The 23574-nt window shown below is 51.8% G+C and overlaps 1 protein-coding gene across 1 annotated transcript; it reads left to right on the top strand.

Annotated features, from left to right (window-relative positions):
- The first annotated feature begins 2619 nt into the window (after positions 1-2619).
- Positions 2620-23107, top strand: GLIPR2 (GLI pathogenesis related 2). The gene is made up of 5 exons (XM_046023874.1): positions 2620-2744; positions 12532-12640; positions 12986-13089; positions 14810-14887; positions 22679-23107. Exons 1-5 carry the CDS (start codon positions 2732-2734, stop codon positions 22837-22839), a joined length of 465 nt encoding a protein of 154 aa, XP_045879830.1. The 5' UTR covers positions 2620-2731; the 3' UTR covers positions 22840-23107.
- The last annotated feature ends 467 nt before the right edge of the window (positions 23108-23574 follow it).

Genomic DNA, 23574 nt, shown 5'->3' with positions numbered 1-23574 from the left:
AGAGGTCAGTTCCTTCCAAGTTTATGTACGAATTCATGACAATCCCAATCAAAATCCCAGCAGGTTGTTTGTTTGTTTTACAGTAATTGATGAGCCGATTCTATGAAAACGCAAAGGACTTAAAATGCACAAAGCAAAAAAAAAGTGAACTAGGAACTTTGAAAAGAAAAAGAAGAGGATTTACACTACTTGATATCAAGATGTATTATGGGGCACCTGAGTGGCTCAGTCAGTTAAGTGTCCAATTCTTGATGTTGGCTCAGGTCTCCATCTCATACTTGTGAGTTCAAGCTCACATTGGGTTCCACAAAGGGAATGGAACCTATTAAAAAAAAAAAAAAAGATTTATTACAAAGCTGTAACAATCAAGGCAGGATGGTATTAGTGTAAAAATATGCGTATCAATACATGTAGAGATCAGTGGAACAGAATAGGGAGCCCACATATAGACAGCCAACTCCAGAAATGAACTGGAGCAATTGGGCATTCATATGCCAGATAACGAGAGAGAGACAAAGTTCTAATCCTGACTTCATACTACATATGACTTCATACATACATACATACTTCAATCAGAATGAGTATAAGAGCTAAAACTAAATGTGAGAGCTAAAACTTTAAGACTTCTAGAAGAGGGGCACCTGAGTGCTGCAGTCAGTTCAACATCCGACTCTTGGTTTTGGCCCAGGTCATTGTCTCAGGGTTATGAGATCGAACCCCACTTCTGGCTCCATCTCAGGGTGGAGTCCGCTTGAGATTTCTCTCTCTCTGTCTCCTTCTGTCCCCCTCCCCGTTTGCAATCAATCAATCAATCAACCAATAAAATCTTTAATAAAAGTTCTAGAAAACAGAAATATTTCATAATCTTGGAGTAGGTAAGGAGCTCTTAATATAGGACATGAAATGAAAAAAAAAGTGGTAACTTGGGTCTCACCCACTCCCTGTGTCTGACCTTTGTTACCATTTCTCTCATCTCTGTCTGCTCCCTGGGCACTGGCTGGGACAAGCTGAGCAATGGTACTCACCACCACCAGCCCACAGCCCTTGGAAGGGAGCAACTTTGGCTCTGCCCTAACCCCACTTAGCACACTGTCCCTTTCACAAGCCTACGGCTAAGGCCACCTCTATAGCCCACAGCATCCCAGCCCACACAGACTCCAAAGATGCCACTTAAAGTTTGGATTTTGTCCTCCCACCCCTCCAAGCCCACCCTCATCTCCGTATGGGGGTGAAATGGGAGTGAAACTCAGTGGTCCCTCTCAGCAGGCAGTGAGCGGCTCCATTGTGCTCAGCTGTCTCTACTCATGGCCTTGAAGTTTTCCTTACAATGGAGACAGACTTCTGGAAATTCTAGAGGTGATATGGAACAGGGTGTATTTGTGGACATTTCAATGGGGATTTTTGGCAAAATGGGAGAGGGCATTGAATGACACAGTGGGTTGGATCCTTACCTAACACCAAAAATCTCTTTGATTCAGGGTGGGCCACTCTTTCTAACACTCTACTACAATTTGAAAGTCTGACGTAGGAGGAGGAAGTAGAGAGTACTTTACTGGACTTTCGAAGCCCGTGCTATTGCAAATTCTCCCCTTCTAATCAACAAGTCAGTTCACTTCAGTGCCCATTTATTGAAAGGGCTACCTAAATTTAGCTTCCTTTACCTCAGAGTTACTCTGGGGAGTGACGCAGGTGTCCCAGGCTGTGTATTCATGCACGTGCTGTTCTCACACACGGGTAGAGCCATGACCGAGTCTCCCGAGTGCCAGGTGTGTACTGACCACTGCCCCCAAAGTCAAGAAAGGTCGGGGTCTCTGGAAGTTAAAGGGATCCAAAGGCCCTGAGGGATAGTTAGGACTCCAGTGGGCAGAGATGAGCCAGCACCCAGACTGCGGAAACAGCCCCAGCAAAGGTGAGGAGGGAAGAAGTTTCCCAGCATGTTTGGGGAATATGGAGAAGTCTAGTTTGGAGCATGGGATGAAGTTAGGGAGTTGAAGAGACAGGCTGGAGCCCGACTTCAGGGGTGGGGGATTTAGCTCGGTTTGATACCCAGTGAGGGACAGGCCCACGGGTCAGAGCAGGGCTGCAGCACCCTCCCTGGGAGGGCCCACGCAGGGTTGGAGTTAGGGGGGTGAGTGCCGGACTCCAACCCTGATTCGCACCAGAGGGTATGGCAAGTGAAGAAGACAGAGATGCCCTTGGAGCCCTGTGTCCCTGGGGAGCAGAAGATGGTGCACTCGGAGACAGGTGTTTGGGAGGGTCAGGGCGAAGTGGGGAGAGCCCTGGCCCCTGGTGATGCGGGCTGGAACAGTCTCCCTCGTGCCGCGACAGTAAGTACTATGGTCCTCGAAGCGCCTTAGCGGCTTCCCTATGCATCCCCATTCCGCGTCCAGAGAGGGGCCGTTTGGGGCTGAGATCCGGGAGGTCCCCGACTCCCAGTCCACACCTGGAGAGCTCTGGACAGTCGAGGGGGTGCCCTCGCAAGGCGAGTTTTCCCGAGCCCGAGGGGGAGGAGCGCGGAGCGCGGGAAGCGTGGCGCCTCCTCCGGGAAGCCGGCGGGGTGGCCCCCGGCGCCTCCGCCTGCGGCTACCATCGCCTTATAAGGCGGGGGCCGGGCCGCTCCGAGGGAGGGGCTACGGCCGCCCGGCCTCCTCCTCTGCTGTCCAGCTGCGCGGGGCCGGCAAGAGAGCGCAGCGCAGCGGCGGTGGGAGCCGGGGAGCGCGCGGATCCGACCATGGGCAAGTCAGGTGAGCCCGCGGGCTGGCCGGGCGGGTGCGGGGCGGGCTCGCGAGTCTGGGCGCCGGGACCGCCCTCCCCCCGCCTTCACACTGCCCCGCGGCGGGCCGGTGCCCCCGGGAGCGGGGCGGCCGCCCCCACGCGGGGTCAGAACGCCGGCTGCGCTGCGGGATCCGGGGTGCGGGATGGGGAGGCGTGCGGGATGGGGAGGCGTGCGGGACGAAGCGCCGGGAGGCTGCAGTTTCCGGAGCAGCCAGGAAGCCGGGGTGGCCCTGGGGCCACCAGGAGAGAGGGAGGGAAGGAGAGACCGAGGGAGGGTCCCCCTGTCTGCGAGCCAGAGATTGCGTCAAGGAGGGTTTCCAGGCGCTGATGGGATTAGCGCTCGGCGTCCGGCCAAGGCGTGGCTTTTGCTTTGTTTCTGGAGCAGAGTTAGACTTGGAAAAAGCCCCCCAACTCTGACAGCATCTCTTGCTGCAACACAGCTCGCCTCAGCCAGCTCTCTTAAGGACAGATCTGAGCATCCTTTTCTTCTGTTGTCGTCCCTCCTCTCCCGAGCGCCCCTTCTGTGCCAAGCTATGTGCCAGGCTCAGTCTGACTTCACCCGGGTACAGACTCGCACTTCCCCTTTATGTCTGACCTGTCGCTGCCCATCCTCACCGCTGTGGCTGTCCGGGTGACCTTTCTAAAATGCAGTTCTGTCCTGTCACTTTCTAACACCTTCCATCCCATTGTCTTCGGGAGAAAGAGTACCACTCTTCCGCTGGGCCTGGGGCCCTGTGGGAGTTTATCGGTACCCTTACCTCCCCCTCTGCCTGCTGCTATTAGGAGACTGGCCAGCTGGTCCCTTCCCCTGGGTTCCCTCTCCCAGCGCTCACCACCAACTTTCTGTCTTTCCCACTTTGCTGAGGTTGCAAATCCTCCCCATACTCCTAGGCTCAACTCGGGGGTCCTGGGACGGTCCCACTCTGTATCTTCTTTGTTGCAGCCCTCCCAGCAGTCAGCTTGGGACGCTGCCTCAGCCATGGACTTGTTTCCCACAGACTGGTCACTGCTGGGGCCCAAGGGCTGAGTCTATCCCAGCATAGTTTCTGCCTCACAGGAGGCTCTCAGTGAACAGCTGTTCAACAGGGTTCAGAAGTCCTGCTTCATGGGAAGTTGGGGCTGTGATCCTCAGGTGGGTGAGCCTGGGTCCCTCCTTGAATCTCTTCTCAAGATCCAGACTCATGAGGTGCTGGTGTTGGGGGTAAGTGGCTTTCCCTGGCCTTCATCCTGACCTGCTGTGACAGGTCTGGCTTTCAGCCCTGGCTCTGCTGATCACTTGCTGTGTGCTTTTTACTTCTTTGTGCCTCAGAGGGTGGCCCATATGCTCTCCAGTATGGAAAGGTGGCATGAGTTGTCATGTAGTTCAAGAACAGGGTGATAGGCGGCGATAGGGCAAGAGGATGGCAGATGTGAAACGGCATTTTGAGAAATCAACTTTTTTTCTGTACCCTCGGAGAAAATCCACAAATTCTCTAAAGCCACATTTGTATCAGTTGTTTCTGCCTTCTTCTCTAAGAAACAGTTTTCCAGAACTTCTAATACTCAGCTATATGCCCATTTTTCTATCTGTTCATCCATGTATACCTCCCTTCCTCTTTCCTGCCCTCCACTCTTCCTTACTTTTCTTTTCCCCTCTGTTCCACCACCTATTAGCTGTGTGCCAAGCTGCAGACCCACTGCTGTCGAGGCATGGCCTCTGTCCTCAGCAGTATTCATTTGGATCATGGATATGCTCCGCAAAGAGGTGGGAAGTGATTCAAGCCACAGGCGGGTGCAGGTGAAGAGTGGCAGGAGATCAGCGGAGGGAGAGATCTCTGTAGAGGGGACCATGGAACCTCCTGGGGGACTTGGGATTTGGACTTTACCCATGGGACCTCAGGTGCCACTGAAAGGCATTGATCTGAAAGCCTGAGTTGTGCCAGGGTGGAGGGTGGCTAAGACGGGGAGACTACTGTGGCTGCTCAGGAGAGGCATGTAAGGACCGCAGAGGATGAGGAGATGGTAGCCAGAAGCAGACTTGGTGACTGACTTACTGTGAACATGAGGGAAGGGCGAGGGAAGGGCCAGCAGTGTGCATCTGGGTGCAGGCTGGTGGTGACACTTGGAGGACCACAGATGCACCGTCAGGCAGCTCTCAGAGGTGGAAGGCAGTGGCAGAGGCCAGGAAGAGCTGGTTCAGGCAGACGTCACCCCATCCCCACCCACACCACACATACCCGGGGACCTTCCAGAATGCCGGTCCAGGCCTATCTCCCTCATAGCCACATGCATTTTATTTGGCTCTCCCAGAGACTATGAGCCCCCAGGACAGTATCTGGCTCTCCTAAGGGTCCCCAAGAGAAAGGGACTTTTCTAGGTCACCCAGGCCCCATGGCCCTTCAACATGGGCCCAGCCTTGTGGTTCCAGGCCACCAGCCTGAGGATATCCATGCCTGCAGGGCCTCTAGCACTCACAGATATTTATCTACACGGGGGCTTTATGTGGTTCCAGAAAGACCAGGGAAAGGAGCAGCCCCTGCCTCTGCTGGGCCTCAGTTTCCTCATTACTGCATAGGGGCCAATCTCTTTTTAATTTTTAACCTCAGATGTACGTTAGAGCTGTCTGGGGTTGTGGGCATTGCTGAAAAAGTATCACACAACCGACACAGCTTAGATTCCAGAAAACACTCGGGCTAGTGCTTCAAGATTCCCAGGACCTGCTCCCAGCCCTGGTCTCCCTGTTGGGCTTCAGTTTGCAGCAAGTGAGATGGGGGCAGAGAAGAAAGGCAGTGGCTTCCTCCGACTCTGTAGTAGCCTCTGGTCCCTAATTTAGCAATTATTAAGCTCCTAGTGCATACCAGACTTGGAGCTAGGTATTTTATTTTACTTTTTTTTTTTTTAAGATTTTATTTATTGGGGCACCTGGGTGGCTCAGTGGGTTAAAGCCTCTGCCTTCAGCTCAGTTCATGATCCCAGGATCCTGAGATTGAGCCCCACATCAGGCTCTCTGCTCAGCAGGGAGCCTGCTTCTCCCTCTCTCTGCCTGTCTCTCCATCTATTTGTGATCTCTGTCAAATAAATAAATAAAATCTTTTAAAAAATTATTTATTTATTTGACAGAGAGAGAAACAGAGAGAGACAGACAGCCAGAGAGGGAACAGAAGGGAAGGGAGTGGGAATGAGAGAAGCAGGCTTCCCACAGACCAGGAAGCCTGATACCGGGCTCCATCCCAGGGATCATGACCTAAGCCAAAGGCAGACGCTTAACGACTAAGCCACCCAGGTGCCCGGAGCTGGGTATTTTACACACATTACTAACATTTGTTAACCGCCTACAGGGCAGGTATTACCAATTTTGTAGGTTTATAGAGGTTGAGTACCTTGTCCAAGTTCACACCTTGACCCATAAGTGGACCAGCTGGGATCTGAACCAGGTTTCTGCCTTCCCAGCTGTGTGCTTTCCCCTCTACCACATGGACCACTTGCCACCTGCTCCCCACCTGCTTTTCACCTTGGATTGCAGCCCCATAGAGACTTCTACACAGCCTGCAGTTACCTCTGAGAATCTTAGTGCCCCTCCTCCCACAGCACGCAGCCCCAGAGGACAGCAGAGCAGAAGGCCTTTTAGGGACGGACTACCCTGGGAATTTCCTACCAAGTAAGGGCTGTCACGCCTTTGCTAGGGAGGGCTGTGGGCCGGGGTCATTCCAACAGTCCCATTTTCATGTTGATTTTATTGAAAAACAGGGGGAGTGGTTCAAAGAAAGGGTTTCCTGCTTTGAAGATACTTTGAAAACCACAGATGTCATCCTTCCTTCACCCAGATGGGGAACCAGCCCGAGCAGAGGCCCAGGGACTCTCCTGTCTGTGTGGCAGGCCTGAGGGGCTGCAGGAACACACAGCCACTCTGCAGGCCAGAGCGAGCTCCCCCTGGCTCCTTCAGTCCTTCAGGGACGAATGTCTGCCTGCAAAGGGGCAGCCTGGGGCCAGTGCTCCGGGACATCCGTGTTCCCAGGCGGCACTTGGGCAACTCTTCATCGTCCATCGTTTTTGCCCTTAGGTAGAGGAAGACGTCTGTGAAGTGGTAGTGTGCGTGATTTGAGGGAGGGGAGAAGGGGAAAGGAGGGACAACTTAGATCGGGCTGTAATGTGGACTCATTGTGTGACCTTGGGCAATTCACATGTGCAACTGAAAACCACGGTTTCCTCCACGTGAAGAAAAGGCTCCCATCCTAGTGCCTTCTCAGAGCTCATGTGTGGAGGCTCCATTCTTTTGTTCATGGACTCATTCACCCTGTAAATGTCTGAGACCAATTTATTTATTTATTTATTTATTTATTTGGAAAATCTTTTTTTCTTTTTTTTAAAGATTTTTTTTTTTTTTTTTGAGAGACAGAGATCACAAGTAGGCAGAGAGGCAGAGAGGCAGAGAGAGGAGGAAGCAGGCTCCCTGCTGAGCAGAGAGCCCGATGCGGGGCTCGATCCCAGAACCCTGGGATCGTGACCTGAGCCGAAGGCAGAGGCTTTAACCCACTGAGCCACCCAGGTGCCCCTCTGAGACCAATTTAAATACCAGCAGGGCTGCTCGCTTTAAAATCTAGGTTTTGTTTTGTTTTAAGATTTTATTTATTTGAGGGAGGGAGAGAGAGAGAGAGCTGGTATACAAGCCTTGGGGAGGGGCAGAGGGAAGGGAGAAGCAGGCTCCCGCCGAGCAGGGATTCCAACATGGAGCTCCATGGGGGACCCTGGGATCAGGATCTGAGGCTCAACCGACTAAGCCACCCAGGAGCCCCTAAAATCTAGACTTTGACAGGGCAGTTTCTCCCAAGGCCAAAGGATAAAGTGTCTCTGCCCAATAATGATGCTAATAATTATAGTTGACATTTAGGAGCTATTCACTGTGTTCCAGAACTGTTCTGAAGCATTTTCATAGGTTAATTCATTTAATTCTCACAACAACCCTGTGAGGTAGAAACTGTTCTGCCCATTTTATATATGGGAGAAATGAGACACAGAGTGATTAAGCAACTTGTCCAAGGTCACACAGCTAGTAAAAGGCAGAGCTGGTCTTGAATTTCCTGGAACCCAGGCAGAAAGATCAGGAACTACCTGTGACCCGTCTGGAACTCACTTTTTTTTTTTTTAATCAACTTATAATTTTTCTTCCTGATAAACTAGCAAAACCAGCTTTGCCCCAAAGGTGGGACCAGGTTGCTTTCCAGCCTCTTGCCAAGGGGACAGAAGGGGGCTGTCCACAATTTCTGCCCTGATCCATGATGGACCTCTTCCGGGAGGATTTTGGAGAGGACAGGGAAATGAGTCAGACGGGACCTCAGGACCAATGGTGAGGGAGGAGCCTGTCCCAGCCAATAGCCCCAAGGAGGAGGGGCACAGCCTGAGTTTTTATCTGGCACTTAGAAGCCTGGGCCCCAAAGGACCTCCAAGAGCCCCCATCCCAGGACAGCACTCCCTCCCCTGGTGCAGACAGCCCAGCCCTGACTCCGTCCCTCAGCCACGGCGAGCCTTGCCCAGGCAGCTCCCTGCACCTTCCAGTGGCTCAGACCTTAGGCCCCACACCCATCCCTGGAAGCTCATTTTCATCTGGGGCCCCTCAGACAGATCTGTCCATAAAGGGCTTGGCATAGAGGAGGCTTCTGAGGAAGTTCTTTTCTCCTCTTCCTGCCCCTCCTCAGAGACTGGCAGGCCCAACCCCACTGGACCTGATCCTCCTCCCGGATCTGGTGACCCCACTGTCTCTTCAGTGTGTTTCCTCTGTCTCCTGGGCCTCAGGGGTGGTATAGGGTTAAGGACAGGGTTTCCCTCTTTGTGGGTCTACTACCCCTGGACCATTTGTGGGAACTTGGGTAGGTAACTTCCCTTCTGGAGCCTCAGTTTCCTTATCAAATAAAAGGTACAGTAGTGGGGGCTCCCACAAAAGGTGGCAATAAGCTAATAAAATCCAGGTGGCACCTGGAAATGGTTGGTCAGCAGAAGAAAGGACCTCTTCCATTCTGGGCTAGCACCCTGAGCCTGTTAGGAGTTCTCTGAGCCTTGGTTTACCCTCCTACAACATAAGGACATTATTCCTACCCTCCCTGATTGTGGGAGTGGCTATAAGGGCTCTCCCTGTCTAATGTGGGGATGGGTGGGTTTTCTTTGACTTTTTAATATTTACATTTATCTGTGTTCTAGGGTTTTTGTACAGAATTAAGGTGTGCCTTTCGCTGGGTGTGTTCACAAGTGATACCTTTCCTCCAGAGGCTAAGGCCCTGCTCTAAGGAGTCGCCTGGGCGGGGGGACTGGCCTCTGAAGTATGGTTGGGGATAGGGAGAGAAGGCTCCCCTACCAAAAAGTCTTCCTGGCCCCTTTCTAGAAACCCTGGCCCAGGACACTGGTCTTGCTGGTGACAGTGATCAGCGTTGGCTTCTGGGCACCAAGCTTAGATTGGGCTCAGGAACTTTCACTTTTGTTTCTTTTAACTTCCCACATTCTGGGAGTACAGTGACCTAGTTTTTAGCAGCCTTGTGTGTCCCTCTCTGCCGAAAAAGACTGCAGGACCTACAGCATGGCTGGGTCCAGTGCAACCTGAGCCCGGCACTCAGAGCTGGCTTTAACCTGGCTTCACCTCAGCTAACCCACCCGCTCCCCGTATCTCCCCCTCCTCCCCATAGCCCTGGATCCACCAGCTCCCTCGTCCTGCCTGGCTCTTTCTGTGCCTGCTTTGCCTCCTTAATGCCTCCTCTGGGGAGCCTTCCCTGGTACATCGGTGGTCCCCATGGCCCACGCTACTCAGTCCCATGCACCTCCTGTGGTGTCCCACTGTGGCCTGCGGGGGACATGGGAGTTGGCAGGGACATTAGTGTGGGCCTCACCAAGCCCATCCCTCAGATGGGGACCCTCTGCCCCTTGACTATGTGCACCCACACCTGCCCCTGCACAGACACATACACTTGTGATCACTGCATCTCCTTAGAGAAGCTCCGAACTCACTGCAAGTGTGAGGTCAGCCATTACTTGTCTCCTCTCACCCCACCCTGATGGGACCTTATGGGATCTCAGGATTGGTGGGACTTGAGGGTCATCCAATTGGCCTCCAGTGCCTGAATCCTTTTGAGAAGAGTCACTTGTTTGTACTCCCCCAGTGCTGGAGAGCTCATTACCTTGTGAGGTCATTCTTTCAGTTTTTACGGAAAGCTTTGATTGAAAGATCTTTCTTGGGCTGAGCTAAAATCTGTCATCCTGCCCTTTTCACCCCTTGGCCCTGATTTTGCTCTCTGGAGCCCCAGAATTACCAGAGGTCTCCACTGTATCTTCCAAAGGCTGATCTCCAGGATGAACAGACCCAGTACTTGCCATCTTCCTTATAAGACCCCTGTTTCCAGCCCCTTCTCCACCTGGCCACCACTTGTGGACACACTTCTGATCGTTACTACCTCTCAGACAAGGCCAGGGCCAGGCTGGGTGAGGAAGTCCAGCTGAGCACTGGCTCCTGCAGGACTGGCAATGCCTTGCCCAGGGGCTGGTGGGATTCTGGCCGCCGGGCCGCCCTGCTGACTCCTTTGCGTTTCATCAACTAGAACCCCTCTGGTTCCCACCAGTTGCTATGGCTTCCATCTGACATATTCTCTGAGAACCTCTGTGACTCCATTATCACAAAAACTACATTAACATACTAAACCCCAATTTTTGTTTTTATTGCTGTGGTAGAAAACACGGGACACAAAATTCACCATCCTCACCATTTTGGAGCATACGGTTCAGTACCATTACGTACATTCATACTGTTGTACAACAGATCTCCAGAACTTTTCCAGCCTGAAAATCTGAAACTCCGCCCAGTAAAGAGTACCTTCCCTTTTCCTCCTCCCTCCCATAAACCTGACATCTTTACCTTTTATACCAACAAGGGTTTGTCCCTCTCTTGACCACAAAGACCTGAAGAGTTCAGGTCACAGCTCCTCCCCTGTCTCGGTGGCAAGATGGTAGCAAGCAGCTACCATCACTCCTTCCTTCGCGGTGTCCCCCATATCTGCCTGTCAGCTACACCCTCCCAGATCCTGCCGTTCAGCCCCCCTGCCCCTGCCCACATTGCTGGGACCAGACCTCACTGAACTGCCCCGCTGGGCCCCACAGGCCTAACTCTCCAGGTGATTAGAACCCCCTTGGGCCGGCTCAACTGCCACCCACCGTGGGTGTGACCCACAGTCACCTCGCCTGTCCTGGCCCACATGTAGCCCAGAGCTCCCTGAGGCCAGGCCCCAGCCTGGGTCTTCCTTCTCCTACATCCCCTCAGAGACCCAGTGGGATTTGATTCAAAGCCCCGGGAGACCTGGGGAATCTGGCTGAGGCAGGGGAAGAAGATTCCCTGTTGGGTCATCTCGGTCTCTAGGGTGAGAAAAGCAGAGCAGAGGAGAGGAGAGGAGGCTGGCGAATGACCGGGGGCGGGGGGAGGAGTAGCGCTTCTTCACCCTCCCTGTGCACCCTTAACTGCCCAAGGCCACGGCCAAGCCTCAGGGGACAGGCCCCTGCCGGGAGAGACAAGCTCTGTGTAAAGACCCTGTGGCTCTTACTCATAACCTGCCCGACTCGCTCCCAGATTCCCACTGCTGGTGCTCAGTGCCTTCCAACCAGCCTCACTAGCTCCTGTCTGAGCAGCTTTGGGGCCTCAAATCAGGGGCCACCTTCCTGATCCCCCAGCCCATGGTAGGTTACTTTTCTCCAAGTTCCTCTTGACCTACACTCACCTGCACCTTGGCTATCACTCTGCCGGTGCCTGTTTACAAGGCTGCCTCCCTCTGTGTGTGAGCTCCCTGAGGGCTGGACAAGGTGGACGTGTCTCTGGAGCTCTTGTACAATCCAGGAGGCGGGAGTGGAGGAGGCGCTCGGAGACCAGATGAACCGATGGGTGGGTGATGGGTGGCTGACTGTGGCTGAACAGATGATGAACCACGAGATGGACGGAGCAGTGGTGGGAAGATGGATGGAGGGTGGGGGATGGAGGGGGTTCCATTCCAGAGCCAAACTGGGGTGACTTCTGTCCGCTGTTGACCTTGCCACCACCCACGTATTCTCTCTAACTGCAGCCTCCTTGAGCTTGTCCTTTCTGAGGTCATGACCCAGTTGCATCCCTGGGCCCAGCTGCTCCCCTACCCCCCCACCACAGTCTTTTCCACTCTGTGCCCTCAATCCACTTCCCCAGTGCTGTCCTCCCCAGGCCCTTCTTTGCCTGTCCCAGTCTTTTTGGTTTCCCCAGCACAGCGTGGGTAACCTCGCCGCCGCCAGGCCTGTTCTCCCTGGGCTCCCACCTCCAGCCCTTCCCAGCCCCCACCATACCCCGTAGGTCCGGTCTGAGCTCTCCAGTCTCCATACATTTTGTCCCAGCGGTTCCATTGCTCCTCTCCCACCCTGCAGCCCCCCACGCCTTCCGTGCACCTGCGGCCCAGCCTCCACTCAGCGGCCAGCGGGGTCTCTCAGAAACACACGTGTCCTCCCCTCAGCCCCTTGTGCCCATTCAGCGCCTTCCTGCTGCCCTGGATAAAGCCCCAGTTCCCTCATGTGCGGTCCACAGGCCCCACCTGACCCAGGAGGCGCCCCTGTGCAGAGATGGGGAGGCCGGCTCAGGGGTGTGGAGCGGGGTGTCCAGGTCGCCCGGTTGGCCGGGGTGCCAAAGGGGAGCGCTTGAGGCTCGGGCTGGGCAGCATTCTGAAGCCGCTGTTACACTTTTTTGGTGGGTCCCATCTCTGCACTAAGACCTTCTCCATTTTGAAATCGTTGCAGCTTCCAAGCAGTTCAATAATGAGGTCCTGAAGGCCCACAACGAGTACCGGCGGCAGCATGGCGTCCCCCCACTGAAGCTCTGCAAGAAGCTCAACCGGGAGGCTCAGCAGTGAGTCCCCAGAGTCCGGGGGTGACGCGGGCCCTTCGCGACGCTATCACGGGGGGGGGGCAGTGGGGCAGCCCGGAGGACGCGGGTTTGAGGGGCACGTACAGCCAGGCTTGAATAAATAACCCTTGGGCCACTGACCTCGGGAGGTCCTTTTCCTCTGAGCCTCGGTTTGCTCCTCTGTAAAATGGGGCTATTGTGGGGCTCAGGAGAGTGGCTGGCGTGATGCTCCTGATCTCCATGGCCAGCCTGGGGCAGGAAAAGAGGCTCGGCCGCAGCAGCTTAGGGCTCACATCCTGGGCCTTCCCTGGACCGGCCCGTTCTGAGGGGGCCCTTGGACTCTGGCAGGTATTCAGAGGCCCTGGCCAGCACGAGGATCCTCAAGCACAGCCCGGAGTCCAGTCGTGGCCAGTGCGGAGAGAACCTGGCATGGGCCTCCTACGATCAGACAGGTAGGTTGCTTTCTCGGCTGCCCTCCCTGTCCTTCCCTCCGGCTGAGCTGGGCCCAGGACATCCAGTGTTCAGGCCCCAGCACCCCCCTCCATGTAGCCTTGGAGCCACGGGCCCAGAGAGGGAAAGGGGCCCCAAAGCTCTCTGGGTGTGCTCCCTGGGGCTGCCTGCAGCTCTCCCCAGTCTCAGATGGCCAGCTCGGGGCTGGGCCTGTGCCGGGTGCCAGGGACACAGAGATGAGTCAGACTGCCCAGCCCTCCCCCTCGGAAGCGCTCCCAGCTGGGGCGTGGGGGCGGGGGAGAAAGTCTTTTCTCTGCCCTTTCTGTGCAGTTTCAGCCTGATCCTGTGGGCTCCCAAGTATCCCCAGCTGTAGTTTTGCTTTCTTCCCATTTTGCTTTCATTTTTAAAAATGTTGGTGTATTCATTTTTATCATCAGAAAAATACAATTGAGCTTCTTCCATGTTAGGAAAAAAAAAAGAGAAAGACAATCCCTCCATCTGAGGTCGCAGCCTGGAATGGTGATCCCGCTGCACTGACCAAACATTCTTGGCTTCCTGGCTCTGACGGGGCTGTGTGGCTTTTTAGGAAAAATGCTCTCAGAAGCCTTCTCCAGACCCCTGTGGAGGATAGCTGCTCCTTCCCTCCTGGGCCTGGCGGTGGAGTTCCCTCCTCTCAAACTCCCTCTCGGTTTCCCTTCCCTAATCTGCGGGCCTGCATAGGGGGAGAGGTGTGCCCACTCTGGAGCCTGCAGCCTCCTTTCTAGGCCCTGATGGAGCGAATGCTCCCTGAAGGGTCAGGAATCTGCAGGCAATGGAGGTGATTGGTCCCAGCCTTGCATTGGTCTGCTATGGAGTCCTGAGCAAGTTGCTATCCTCTGCAGCCCCAGTTTCCCCATCCCTCTCCACAGACTGTCTTTATCCCCACCCTGGGGACACACTGGGGTCTTTTAGCAGCACTTTTAGGAAAGACCCATGCCTGGGTCTCTCCTCCAGAGACACTGACACTGTCTGTGGCAGGCCCCAGGAGTCCGCCTGGTTTCAGGGCTCCCCGGGTGAGGCCCGTGTGTGGAGGCCTGGCTGCTCAAAGTGTGGTCCTTGGGGAAGCAGTGGCATCTGGGAGCTTGTTACAAATGCAGACTCAGAGGCAGCAGCTTTGACCTAAGCAGCCAGAATTTGCATTTTAACAAGTGCCCCAGGTGATCCATGTACATGTGAAAGTTAAGGGTAAGACTTACTGCTGTGGAATGGAGGCTCCCACAGTGGCCTGGACATTGACAGCTCCCAGGGAAATGCTGTGGGTTTTCTCCTGCCTGGAGTGGAGACCCTGACCCACCAGCCCAAGTGCCTTTCCTCCTGTGGGTATTTCAGGAGACACACTTAGGGTGGGGTGAGGGCAGAGTGTCCCCAAAACTCAGAGCATCATTAGAAGCCCTTTGAGTACGTTGCATTCAACCCTTGTACAGAGGCCCCGAGAGGGGAAGGCCTTGTGCAGGATTACACAGTAAGTTAGTGGCAGGGCCGGTCCCCCAAAGCCAGGCCAAGGGTCTTCCTAAGCAAGGCCCTCTCTGCAGAAGGGGATGGGCAGGAGTCCCTGTTTCAGCTCACTGGTGCTTTATCAGACGTCTATGGGGTGGGTGGTTTGGGGTTAGTGGGAGAAGGTGGAAGGAGTAGCGAGTGGCTTAATTATGCTGCTGAGTTTGAAACAGTGTCTTTTCCATACAGGAAAGGAGGTGGCTGATCGATGGTACAGTGAAATCAAGAACTACAACTTCCAGCAGCCTGGCTTCACCTCTGGGACTGGTGAGTGAGGGGGTCACCCCGTGGCCTGGGCCTGGGCAGGGTTGCAGTTTGGGCATCTGACTTTGGAAAGGCACTAACCCTCCGAAAATCGATTGTGTCTCTCCTCTTTTACCTTTTCTGTATTTCTCTGGTTCGACTTCGCCCAAAGGGCAGGACTCTCCCCGTCACTTCCTCCAACACTCATGCACCCCGCTCTGTCTGAGCGAACCACAGATTCCTGCCCCGCCGGCTCCAAGTTCTCCACTGACTAGAGTGTGCCGTAAGGAGGCTGTGGATTTTGAAAATTCCCGAGCGCCTCCTCCCAGAAGTGGTGGTATAACCGGTCGTTCTACTGCCAGTTTTGGTCCCCTCCAATCCAGCCTCCTCTAGCATCCAGAATATTCTTTCTAAAGTCCTCTCATCAGGAAATGGGCCACACTGTTCACTCTCTCCTTCTAGTCTTAACTCCCTCTGCCTCATACCCTGCATCCTTCCAAGGTGCTCCCCACACCTCCAGCCTCCCAGGCGTCTCCCCTGCCCCCTAACCCCCACCCCTTCACCTGTTCTCTCCAGTTTGCATTCAGATGAGCTTGGAGCGCAGACAGCCTAGATCTGCTCTCAGCTCCAGCACTAGTCCTGTGAACTTGGGTTGCCTCTCTGTCCTTCCCTGTCCCAGAGGGCGAGGGGCAAGGCGGTAGCCTCTAGAGGACCTTCTCAGAGCCGGTGTGTAGATGCAGGGCAGTGCCATAGGCCATAGCGGCTGTGGGACCGTCCCTCTTTCCTGTGAGGCCTCCAGGGTGAACAGGAAGCATTTAGCTGACTGAACCCCCTGGCAGCAGCTCTGTGTTCTGGGCCCCCACCTGCCCCTCAGCGGACTCCCCTCACCTGGCACCTGCCTTTCCTCAGAACTGACTCAGATCTACTTGCGGCCCAGGAGGGGTTGTCCGGACTGAGAGTTTCTCTGACCAGAAGGCGCCAGGGAAACTGAAAAGGGGATTCCCTGCCCACCCCTACCCTACCTACCCCATCCCACCCATGGGTGGAGCCCCTGTGGCCTCTCACCCTCTGGAAGATTCTTCCGCAGCAGGAAGTGACATGCTCTCAGAGCCAGTCACCGTTTCCTGTGGTTTGCTGCTCACCCCTTTGGGGCAGAGGTTCTTGCAACAGTGTGGGCAGGACTGTGGGGCAGAGGTCCAGATCTACTGAGGCATTTCTCCTCTCAGCTGTCCAGCCAGGGGTAAGGAAGCTGCTCTCAGTGATGGTTCTGTGGCAGTTAAATTCGAGAAGTGAGGGAGGGAACAGGAACAACCTTCTCCCAGTGATCAAAGTTCTTTCAAGACCCAGAACCTATCTTCTTTTCATAAAGTTCGGTGTCCAGAAGACATTTTATTTCGCGCCCTCTGGATTTGCTTTTCCCAGGAGCAAGGCTCCCGAGCAACTGGACATGTGTCAGAGCAAGTTACTGGCGTTGCTCCAGTGTGCCTGCCACTTGACAATTACAAAGTGACTCCGCATTCCTGGCCACGTGAGCCTCACAGCACCAGTTGTAGGTGGGGCTTTATTCTACCCATTTTGCAGAGGAGGAAACTGAGGCCCAGATAGAGGAAGAGACTTATTATAGATCTTCTATCCTCAATCTGATGTTTTTTCCATGGCTCCTGCTCCGAGGTGGGAGTCTCGGAAGTGTCAGAGCTGGGAATGGGGCGTGCCAGGATCACTGACCACCTGTCCAACTTGTTCCCCCACATCTCCCACCCCTAAAGAGGAAAACCCCAGAGCAACTAGCTCCTAGGCTGTCCCAGGTGCCAGTGGGCAATGGCTGGGAGCCTGATCCTAAGACAGGAGCACAGTTTTGGGTGGTGGTAGAATGAGAGTTTGCAAGACCCTTAAAGATCCTCAGGCCCATTCCCCATGCTTCATTCCCTGACCTGAGGCCATGTTGTAGGGAAAGAGACTTTGAAATACCCTGTAATCTATCCCCACCCACCCTGAGTCAGCAGCATCTAGTGATGAGGGGCACAGTTCTGTGCTACAAGCTGAGTGGAGGAAAACTGTTTCTTGCGCCTCTTTTGTTACTTTTTTTTTTTTTAAGATTATTTATTTATTTATTTATTTGTGAGAGAGAGGGAAAGAGAATGAGAGAGAGAGAGCATGAGATGGGGGAGGATCAGAGGAAGATGCAGACTCCCTAGGCCATGTAGGACTCGATCCTGGAACTCCAGGATCATGACCTGAGCCAAAGGCAGTCACTTAACCAATTGAGCCACCCAGATGCCCCCTTTATTACATTCTGTTTTAATGAGTAGATTGGTTTGTTTATTTATTCTGGATAAATAGTACCTTTACATGACGTGAAATCTGCAAACTGTATAAAGTAAAAAGTCGTCCTTCCATTCCTGGTCTCGAGCACTTTCCCTTCCATTTCTTGTGTATCATCCTAGAGTTGGTCCGATCTTATACCAGCATTAAGTAAATATGTTCTCTTTTCCCCTTTTTTCTACCCTGGTCTATGATCTGTTTTGCATTTGCTTTCTTTACCCAGCAGATTGTAAGAGATTGTTCCATGTTAATACAAAAAGAGCTTTGTCCTTCTTTCTTCCTGTTGCCCATTATCATTATTCTCTTGCAGAAACATACTGTGACTTATTTTATGTGTCTTTCAAATGTATATTCTAGGGCTTTGGGGTCAGTTGCAGGAAAGAGGATGTGATCCCTTTAGAAAAAAAAAGAAAAGTTTTTATGTCTGGTTTTGTGTCTGTTAGTGATTTAGTTAGAAACCACTGTGTCTCTGATGGTTGCTAAGGAAGTTGTGTCCTTTAACTCGTCTCTAAATACCCACACTTAATTATCTCTGGACAGAAACCTCCTTGGCCAGAGGGAAAATCACTTAGTCTCATCTGTTTGGAAAAGGCCTCCATGGGCCCACATGCTGCTTGTGTCTGTGATCATTTTCTTGGCAACCTGTGGATAAATGGCAGTTCTTCCTTGCCCGGGCAACAGAGGGAGCGGGTGGTCAGTAGCCAAAGAGTCCAGTTCTCTTGAGAGAAAAGGCTCACACGTGGCAAAGAGCTTGAGCCTTAATGAAAAGGCAGCCTGTGGGAACGGTGACACCTCACTAAGCTGCTGGACAGCCTGGAGCTGTGACTCAGAGAGTAGAAGGACCCAGGGGGAAGAGGCAAGAAGCATTTCTCTTTGATTTTGAGGTGAAAATCAGAGTTTAGTGGGCACTGGTTAATACAAGTTTAAGGATAAGTGAAAAAGATGTGTCAGGGCGCCTGGGTGGCTCAGTTGGTTAGCAGCTGCTTGGCTACCTTCAGCTCAGGTCATGATCCCAGGGTCCTGGGATCGAGCCCCACATTAGGCTCCCTGCTTAGCAGAGAACCTGCTTCTCTCTTTCCCTCTGCCTGCTGCTCTGCTTACTTGCGCTCTCTATCTCTCTGTCAAATAAATAAATAAAATCTTAAAAAAAATGCTAATTGTGCCTGGGGTTTGTTTTCCTTGAGTTCTTGCTTTGATTTTATCACAGCAGCTCTGCTGATTACTATTTATGGTTTGTTATTCTCGTAAACAACTTGGTAACCAGAGATCTTCTATGGACATAGACAATTAAATAAAGCATTACCTACCTTTAGAAATCATAAAAATGGAGTTCATCTGTAGGACAAAATATACACGATCTTTTTTTTAAAAGATTTTATTTATTCGTGAGTGAGAGTGAGTGAGAGAGCACATGCAGGCGGAGAGGCAGAGGGAGAAGCAGACTCCCTGCTGAGCAGAGAGCCGATGGGGTGCGGGGCTCCATCCCAGTATCCTGGGATCATGACCCAAGCCAAAAGCAGACACTTAACCAACTGAGCCACCCAGGTTCCCCCTTTCTTTCTTTTTCTCTCTTTCTTTCTTGTTTATCTTCTGGTAAAACATATTTACCATAAAAATAATCATTTTGGGGCATCTGGGTGGCTCAGTGGGTAAAGCCTCTGCCTTTGGCCCAGGTCATGGTCTCAGGGTTCTGGGATCGAGCCCCGCATCGGCCTCTCTGCTCAGCGGGGAGCCTGCTTCTCCCTCTCTGTCTGCCTCTCTACCTACCTGTAATCTCTCTCTCTTTCTGTCAAATAATTTAAAAATCTTAAAAAAAAAAAAGTAACCATTTTAAGGGGCAAATCTCGCAGGGAGCCTGCTTCTCCCTCTATCTCTCGTGAACACATAAAATCTTCAAAAAAATTAATCATTTTAAGAGCACAGTTCAGTGAGATTAAGTACATTCACATTGTTGTACAACCATTGCCCTATCCATCTCCAGAACTTTTCAGTCATCTCAGATTGAACCCATTAAACAGTAACTCCCATCCCTCCCTTTCTCCCTCCCCACCCGTAAGCTCTGGTGACCACTATTCTACTTTCTGTCACTGTGAGTTTGGTGATTCTTAGTATCATATAAGTGGAGTCATATAATATTTGTCTTTCAGTGTCTGGTTTATTTCACTTAGCATAATGTCCTCAAGGTTCATCCTCAAAGTAGAATGTATCAGAATTTCATTCCTTTTTAAGGCTGAATAATATTTTATCGTATGTGTATATAAAACATTATGTTTATCCATTCATCCATTGGTGGACATTTGTTTTTTTTCCCCCTTTTGGCTACTGTGAGTGGTGCTGCTAAACACGGGTGTACCAGCATCTGAGTCCCTGCTTTCAGTTCCTTGGGGTTTATTCCTAGAAGTGGAATTACTGGTTCAGATGGTAATTCTGTTCAGATGGTAATTTCTTTTTTTTTTTTTAAGATTTTATTTATTTACTTGACAGAGATCACAAGCAGGCAGAGAGGCAGGCAAAGAGAGAGGGGGGAAGCAGGCTCCCTGCTGAGCAGAGAGCCTGATGCAGGGCTCCATCCCAGGATCTTGAGATCATGACCTGAGCCGAAGGCAAAAGTTTAACCCACTGAGCCACCCAGGCGCTCCTCTATATTTCATTTTTTAAGGAACCTCTGTACTGTCTGTCACAGCGGCTGCACCGTTTCACATTCCCCCCAGCAGCGCACAAGGGTTCCAAGTGCTGCACATCGTCACCGACACTTGTTATTTTCTTCTTTTTCTTTTTTTAAAGATTTTATTTATTTATTTATTTGCCAGGGAGAGAGCAAGAGTGAGAGAGTACAAGCAGGGGCAGCAGCAGGCAGAGGGCAAAGCAGGCTCCCTGCTGAGCAGGGGGCCCGATACGGGACACTATCCCAGGACCCCGAGATCATGACCCAAGCCAAAGGCAGACGCTCACCCGCCTGAGCCACCCAGGCATCCCTGTTATTTTCTTCTTTTAAAAAAGAGAAATCCACCCAAATGGGTGTAAAATGGCTACCTTTTTCTTTCTTACCCTGTGGGATACTTTGCCACTCTGATTCAATTTTCCTCCTTCCCTCTGTCTCTTTCATTTTCATCAGATATTTGGAGAGCATCTCCTTTGTGCCATGCTCAGTGCTAAACACTGGGGATATTGTAACCAGTAAGACAGGCGTGGGGGCGCCTGGGGGGCTCAGTCAGTTAAGTGTCTGCCTTCAGCTCTGTTCCTGATCTCCTGGTCCTAATATCAAGCCCCGCAGTCAGGCTGTCTGTGCAGCGGGGTGTCTGCTTTTCTCTCTATGCTGTCTCTCTTTCTCTCCTATAAATAAAATCTTAAAAAATAAAATAAAATAAAATAAGACAGGTGTGGTCCCTACCCTCAAGGAGGAAACATAATCTCTTCAGTGTTGTTTGAGCAAATGAATGTCATTCTGTGCTATGGAAGTCAATATTGACCTGTCAAAAGATCTCTGAGTCCTTAACAGTGAAGGTGCAAAGGGTAAGCTCCCACCCTCCACTCCTTGGAGACGGAAGAATTTATGGTCATTGAGCAAAGCGTACATTACAGCAACTCTTTGACTCCCCAAGTGGAAGGGGAGTGGGAAGCTGAGCTATATGAAAAGCTGGAAGGAAGCAGTGAGTGAGGGGCAGGCAGCCTCAACAGCGGGGCACTGAGGCTGAGAAGCTTAACAAACCACGGAAGTGTCTAGAAGGTCAGGCAGTAGCTTGAGAAGGAACCGGGCTGCTTGGCTTAGAGCAGAGGGAATTAAGGAGGCTCTAACTTGTCAAGGTTTCAAAGAGTGCAAAATGTAGAAGGCCTGCACTTGCAGTGAGGGTAGAAGCCAAGTCCAAGATGGTTTTTACATCTACCTTTTCACTCATCCCACATATTCATGCAACAAAGGTTTGGTTTACACTTCTCATGTGCCAGGCTGGGCCAAGGTACTGAGTATACTTTGCTGAATCAAACAGTTTCGTTCTTGCCCTTGTGAGTCTGAGAGCCCTAGTGAAGGAGCCAAGCAAATGAACAAGAAATCAATCACACGTAGCATTGCAAATGGAAGAAGGCTATGAGGGGGAAGAACAGAGTATGACAGGATGATCTTGGGAGGGAGATGTTGAGGAAATAAGTGATTGTGAAAGGCTTCTCTGCACAAGTGACATTCAGGCTGAGGCCTAAGGGATAAGATGTTGGTCATCAGGAGAGCGTTCCACACAGTAGCCAATGTGTGCAGGGGTTCCATGGTGGGGACTAACCTGATATGTTCAAGGAATGGAAAGGAGGCCCTTTGGCCAAAGCATTCCCTTTCATTCTAGGTGCAACTGGAAGCAGTTGAGGGATTTTTAAGTGGGGAAGCAAACAGATATGACTTATATCTAAAAATGATTACTCTGGCTCCTTTAGAGAAAGTGAATAGGAGGAGGCAAAGGTGGGTGCTGGGGAACCCGCCGAAGGCTATTACAGTGGTCCACGTGAGAAAGTTTGTGGTTAGAACCCAAGTTTGGGGAGTGGGTCGACTTAAGACCTGTTTTGGAGTTAGAGTCTCCAAGATCGAATGATGGGTTGCCGAGGGGGAAATGAGGGAGAGGGAGGAATACAGATTAGTCCCTAGGGTTGTGTGCATGGAGGGAACATTAATGGAAAAGGAAGGTAGGAAGAGCAGTGACTCTGGGGGGAACCAAAATCAGTAGTGAGGTTTGGACAGGTGACATTCGAGATGCCTGTGAGCCATCCAAGTGGAAATGTCAAGTAAGTAGTTGCATCTGGAACACAGAGGAGAGATCTGGGCTAGGGAAATAAATTTGGGAGATGAAAGATGAAATTGCCTAAAGGGTGCAGCAGGTAAAGAAAAGCAAGCCCAGGACTGAGCCTTGGGAAGGGCGGGCCCCTCCAGCATTTATCAGTGAAATGGAAGAGGCGGAAGAGGCAGTAAGATGGGAATGCCCAAAGAGGGCAGCATCATGGAAACCAAAAGAGAGGGTACTTCAAAAAGGGGAGGAGTCGACTATTAAATGTTCCTGTGATGTCAAGTAAGAGAGGGACAAAAAGTGATCTTCGGGGAGAAACATGGAGATCATGCATGACCTTGAAGAATACAGTCTGGGGGGCGGGGAGGGGTGGAGGCAGGTGCCGGTGGCGTGGTATCCTAACTGTTGGGCTCACTCGGCTTTGTTGTGATCTCCGGGACACCACGACACCTTTGGGCATCTGGATGTGATCTCCGGGACACCACGACACCTTTGGGCATCTGGAAATGGTGAGGTGAGAAGGGTCTGTGTGGCTGATTGAGAGGACCCAGTGCCTCAGAAAGTCAGGTGGGGGAGTGTTCTCTGTCTCCTGCCTCGGACTGGTGTGTGTGAAGCTCAAGCTTCCCAAACCTGACGAGATGGTGCAGGGGTTCGAGAACCCCTGGAAACGTCCTTCTCCAGATTCTGCCCACTAACCCGCTTCCCTCTCCCCCTGCCTCTGCCCCTTCAGGACATTTCACAGCCATGGTGTGGAAGAATACGAAGAAGATGGGAGTGGGGAAGGCATCCGCAAGCGACGGGTCTTCCTTCGTGGTGGCCCGATACTTCCCCGCAGGGAATGTCGTCAACCAGGGCTTCTTTGAAGAAAACGTCCTGCCTCCAAAGAAGTAGTTCATTAAATGTAATGGGAACGTGGCAGACTTAACATGGATACGAAGTGCCTGGAACAACAAAAACTCAGCTATGTGTCTGTTGCTGTGGGTGTGTGTGCTTGTGTGGGGGATGCTTGTGAGTGTGTCTTGCACACACACTTGGATATACAGTTCTGTACGAACTTACTCTTATCGAAAGGAATGAGCCTATTGAAGCCTTTACCCTGATGGTTACCTAGACCACAATTATTTGGACTTAGAGGGAAAACGAAAAATCAGTTTTAAAACTTTTTTTTTTTTTCTAAGCAAACTTCTTTTGTACATTTCTTATAATATCCATCCCTGGTCTTTTTCTAATTCCAAATGTTTGTGATGCCTCGAGGTGAAGTTCCTTTTATGGGATCTTCATGCATTGTAATCTACTTCTGGTAGATATTTAAGATTATTAAACGCTCATCTAAACGTAACATAAGACCGCTTTAAACACATCCGTATAAAGCAGCTTCCATTGGAAACATGGGACAGGCAGGAACTGCCTTTCACAGAACCATCGAGATTTCTCAGTTTTAAGACATGATGTCATCTGCATGCCTCCTGGAATTCTCTGATGGGAATGCCAAAGAACAAATGGAGAGAAAAGTTTCACTTCCTTGCATTTTCTACCTTTAAATAGCAAAGTACCACTATTCACCACCGCCCTCGTCCCCCTCCCACCTTTTCTCTTAAAATCCTCTGGCATCTCAGAGCTCCGTAT

The sequence above is a fragment of the Meles meles genome, chromosome 11 (genome assembly GCF_922984935.1).
Source record: "Meles meles chromosome 11, mMelMel3.1 paternal haplotype, whole genome shotgun sequence".
NCBI lineage: Eukaryota > Metazoa > Chordata > Mammalia > Carnivora > Mustelidae > Meles > Meles meles.
The sequence above is the reverse complement of the archived record's forward strand: the minus strand, read 5'-3'. Positions and strand labels throughout refer to the sequence as shown.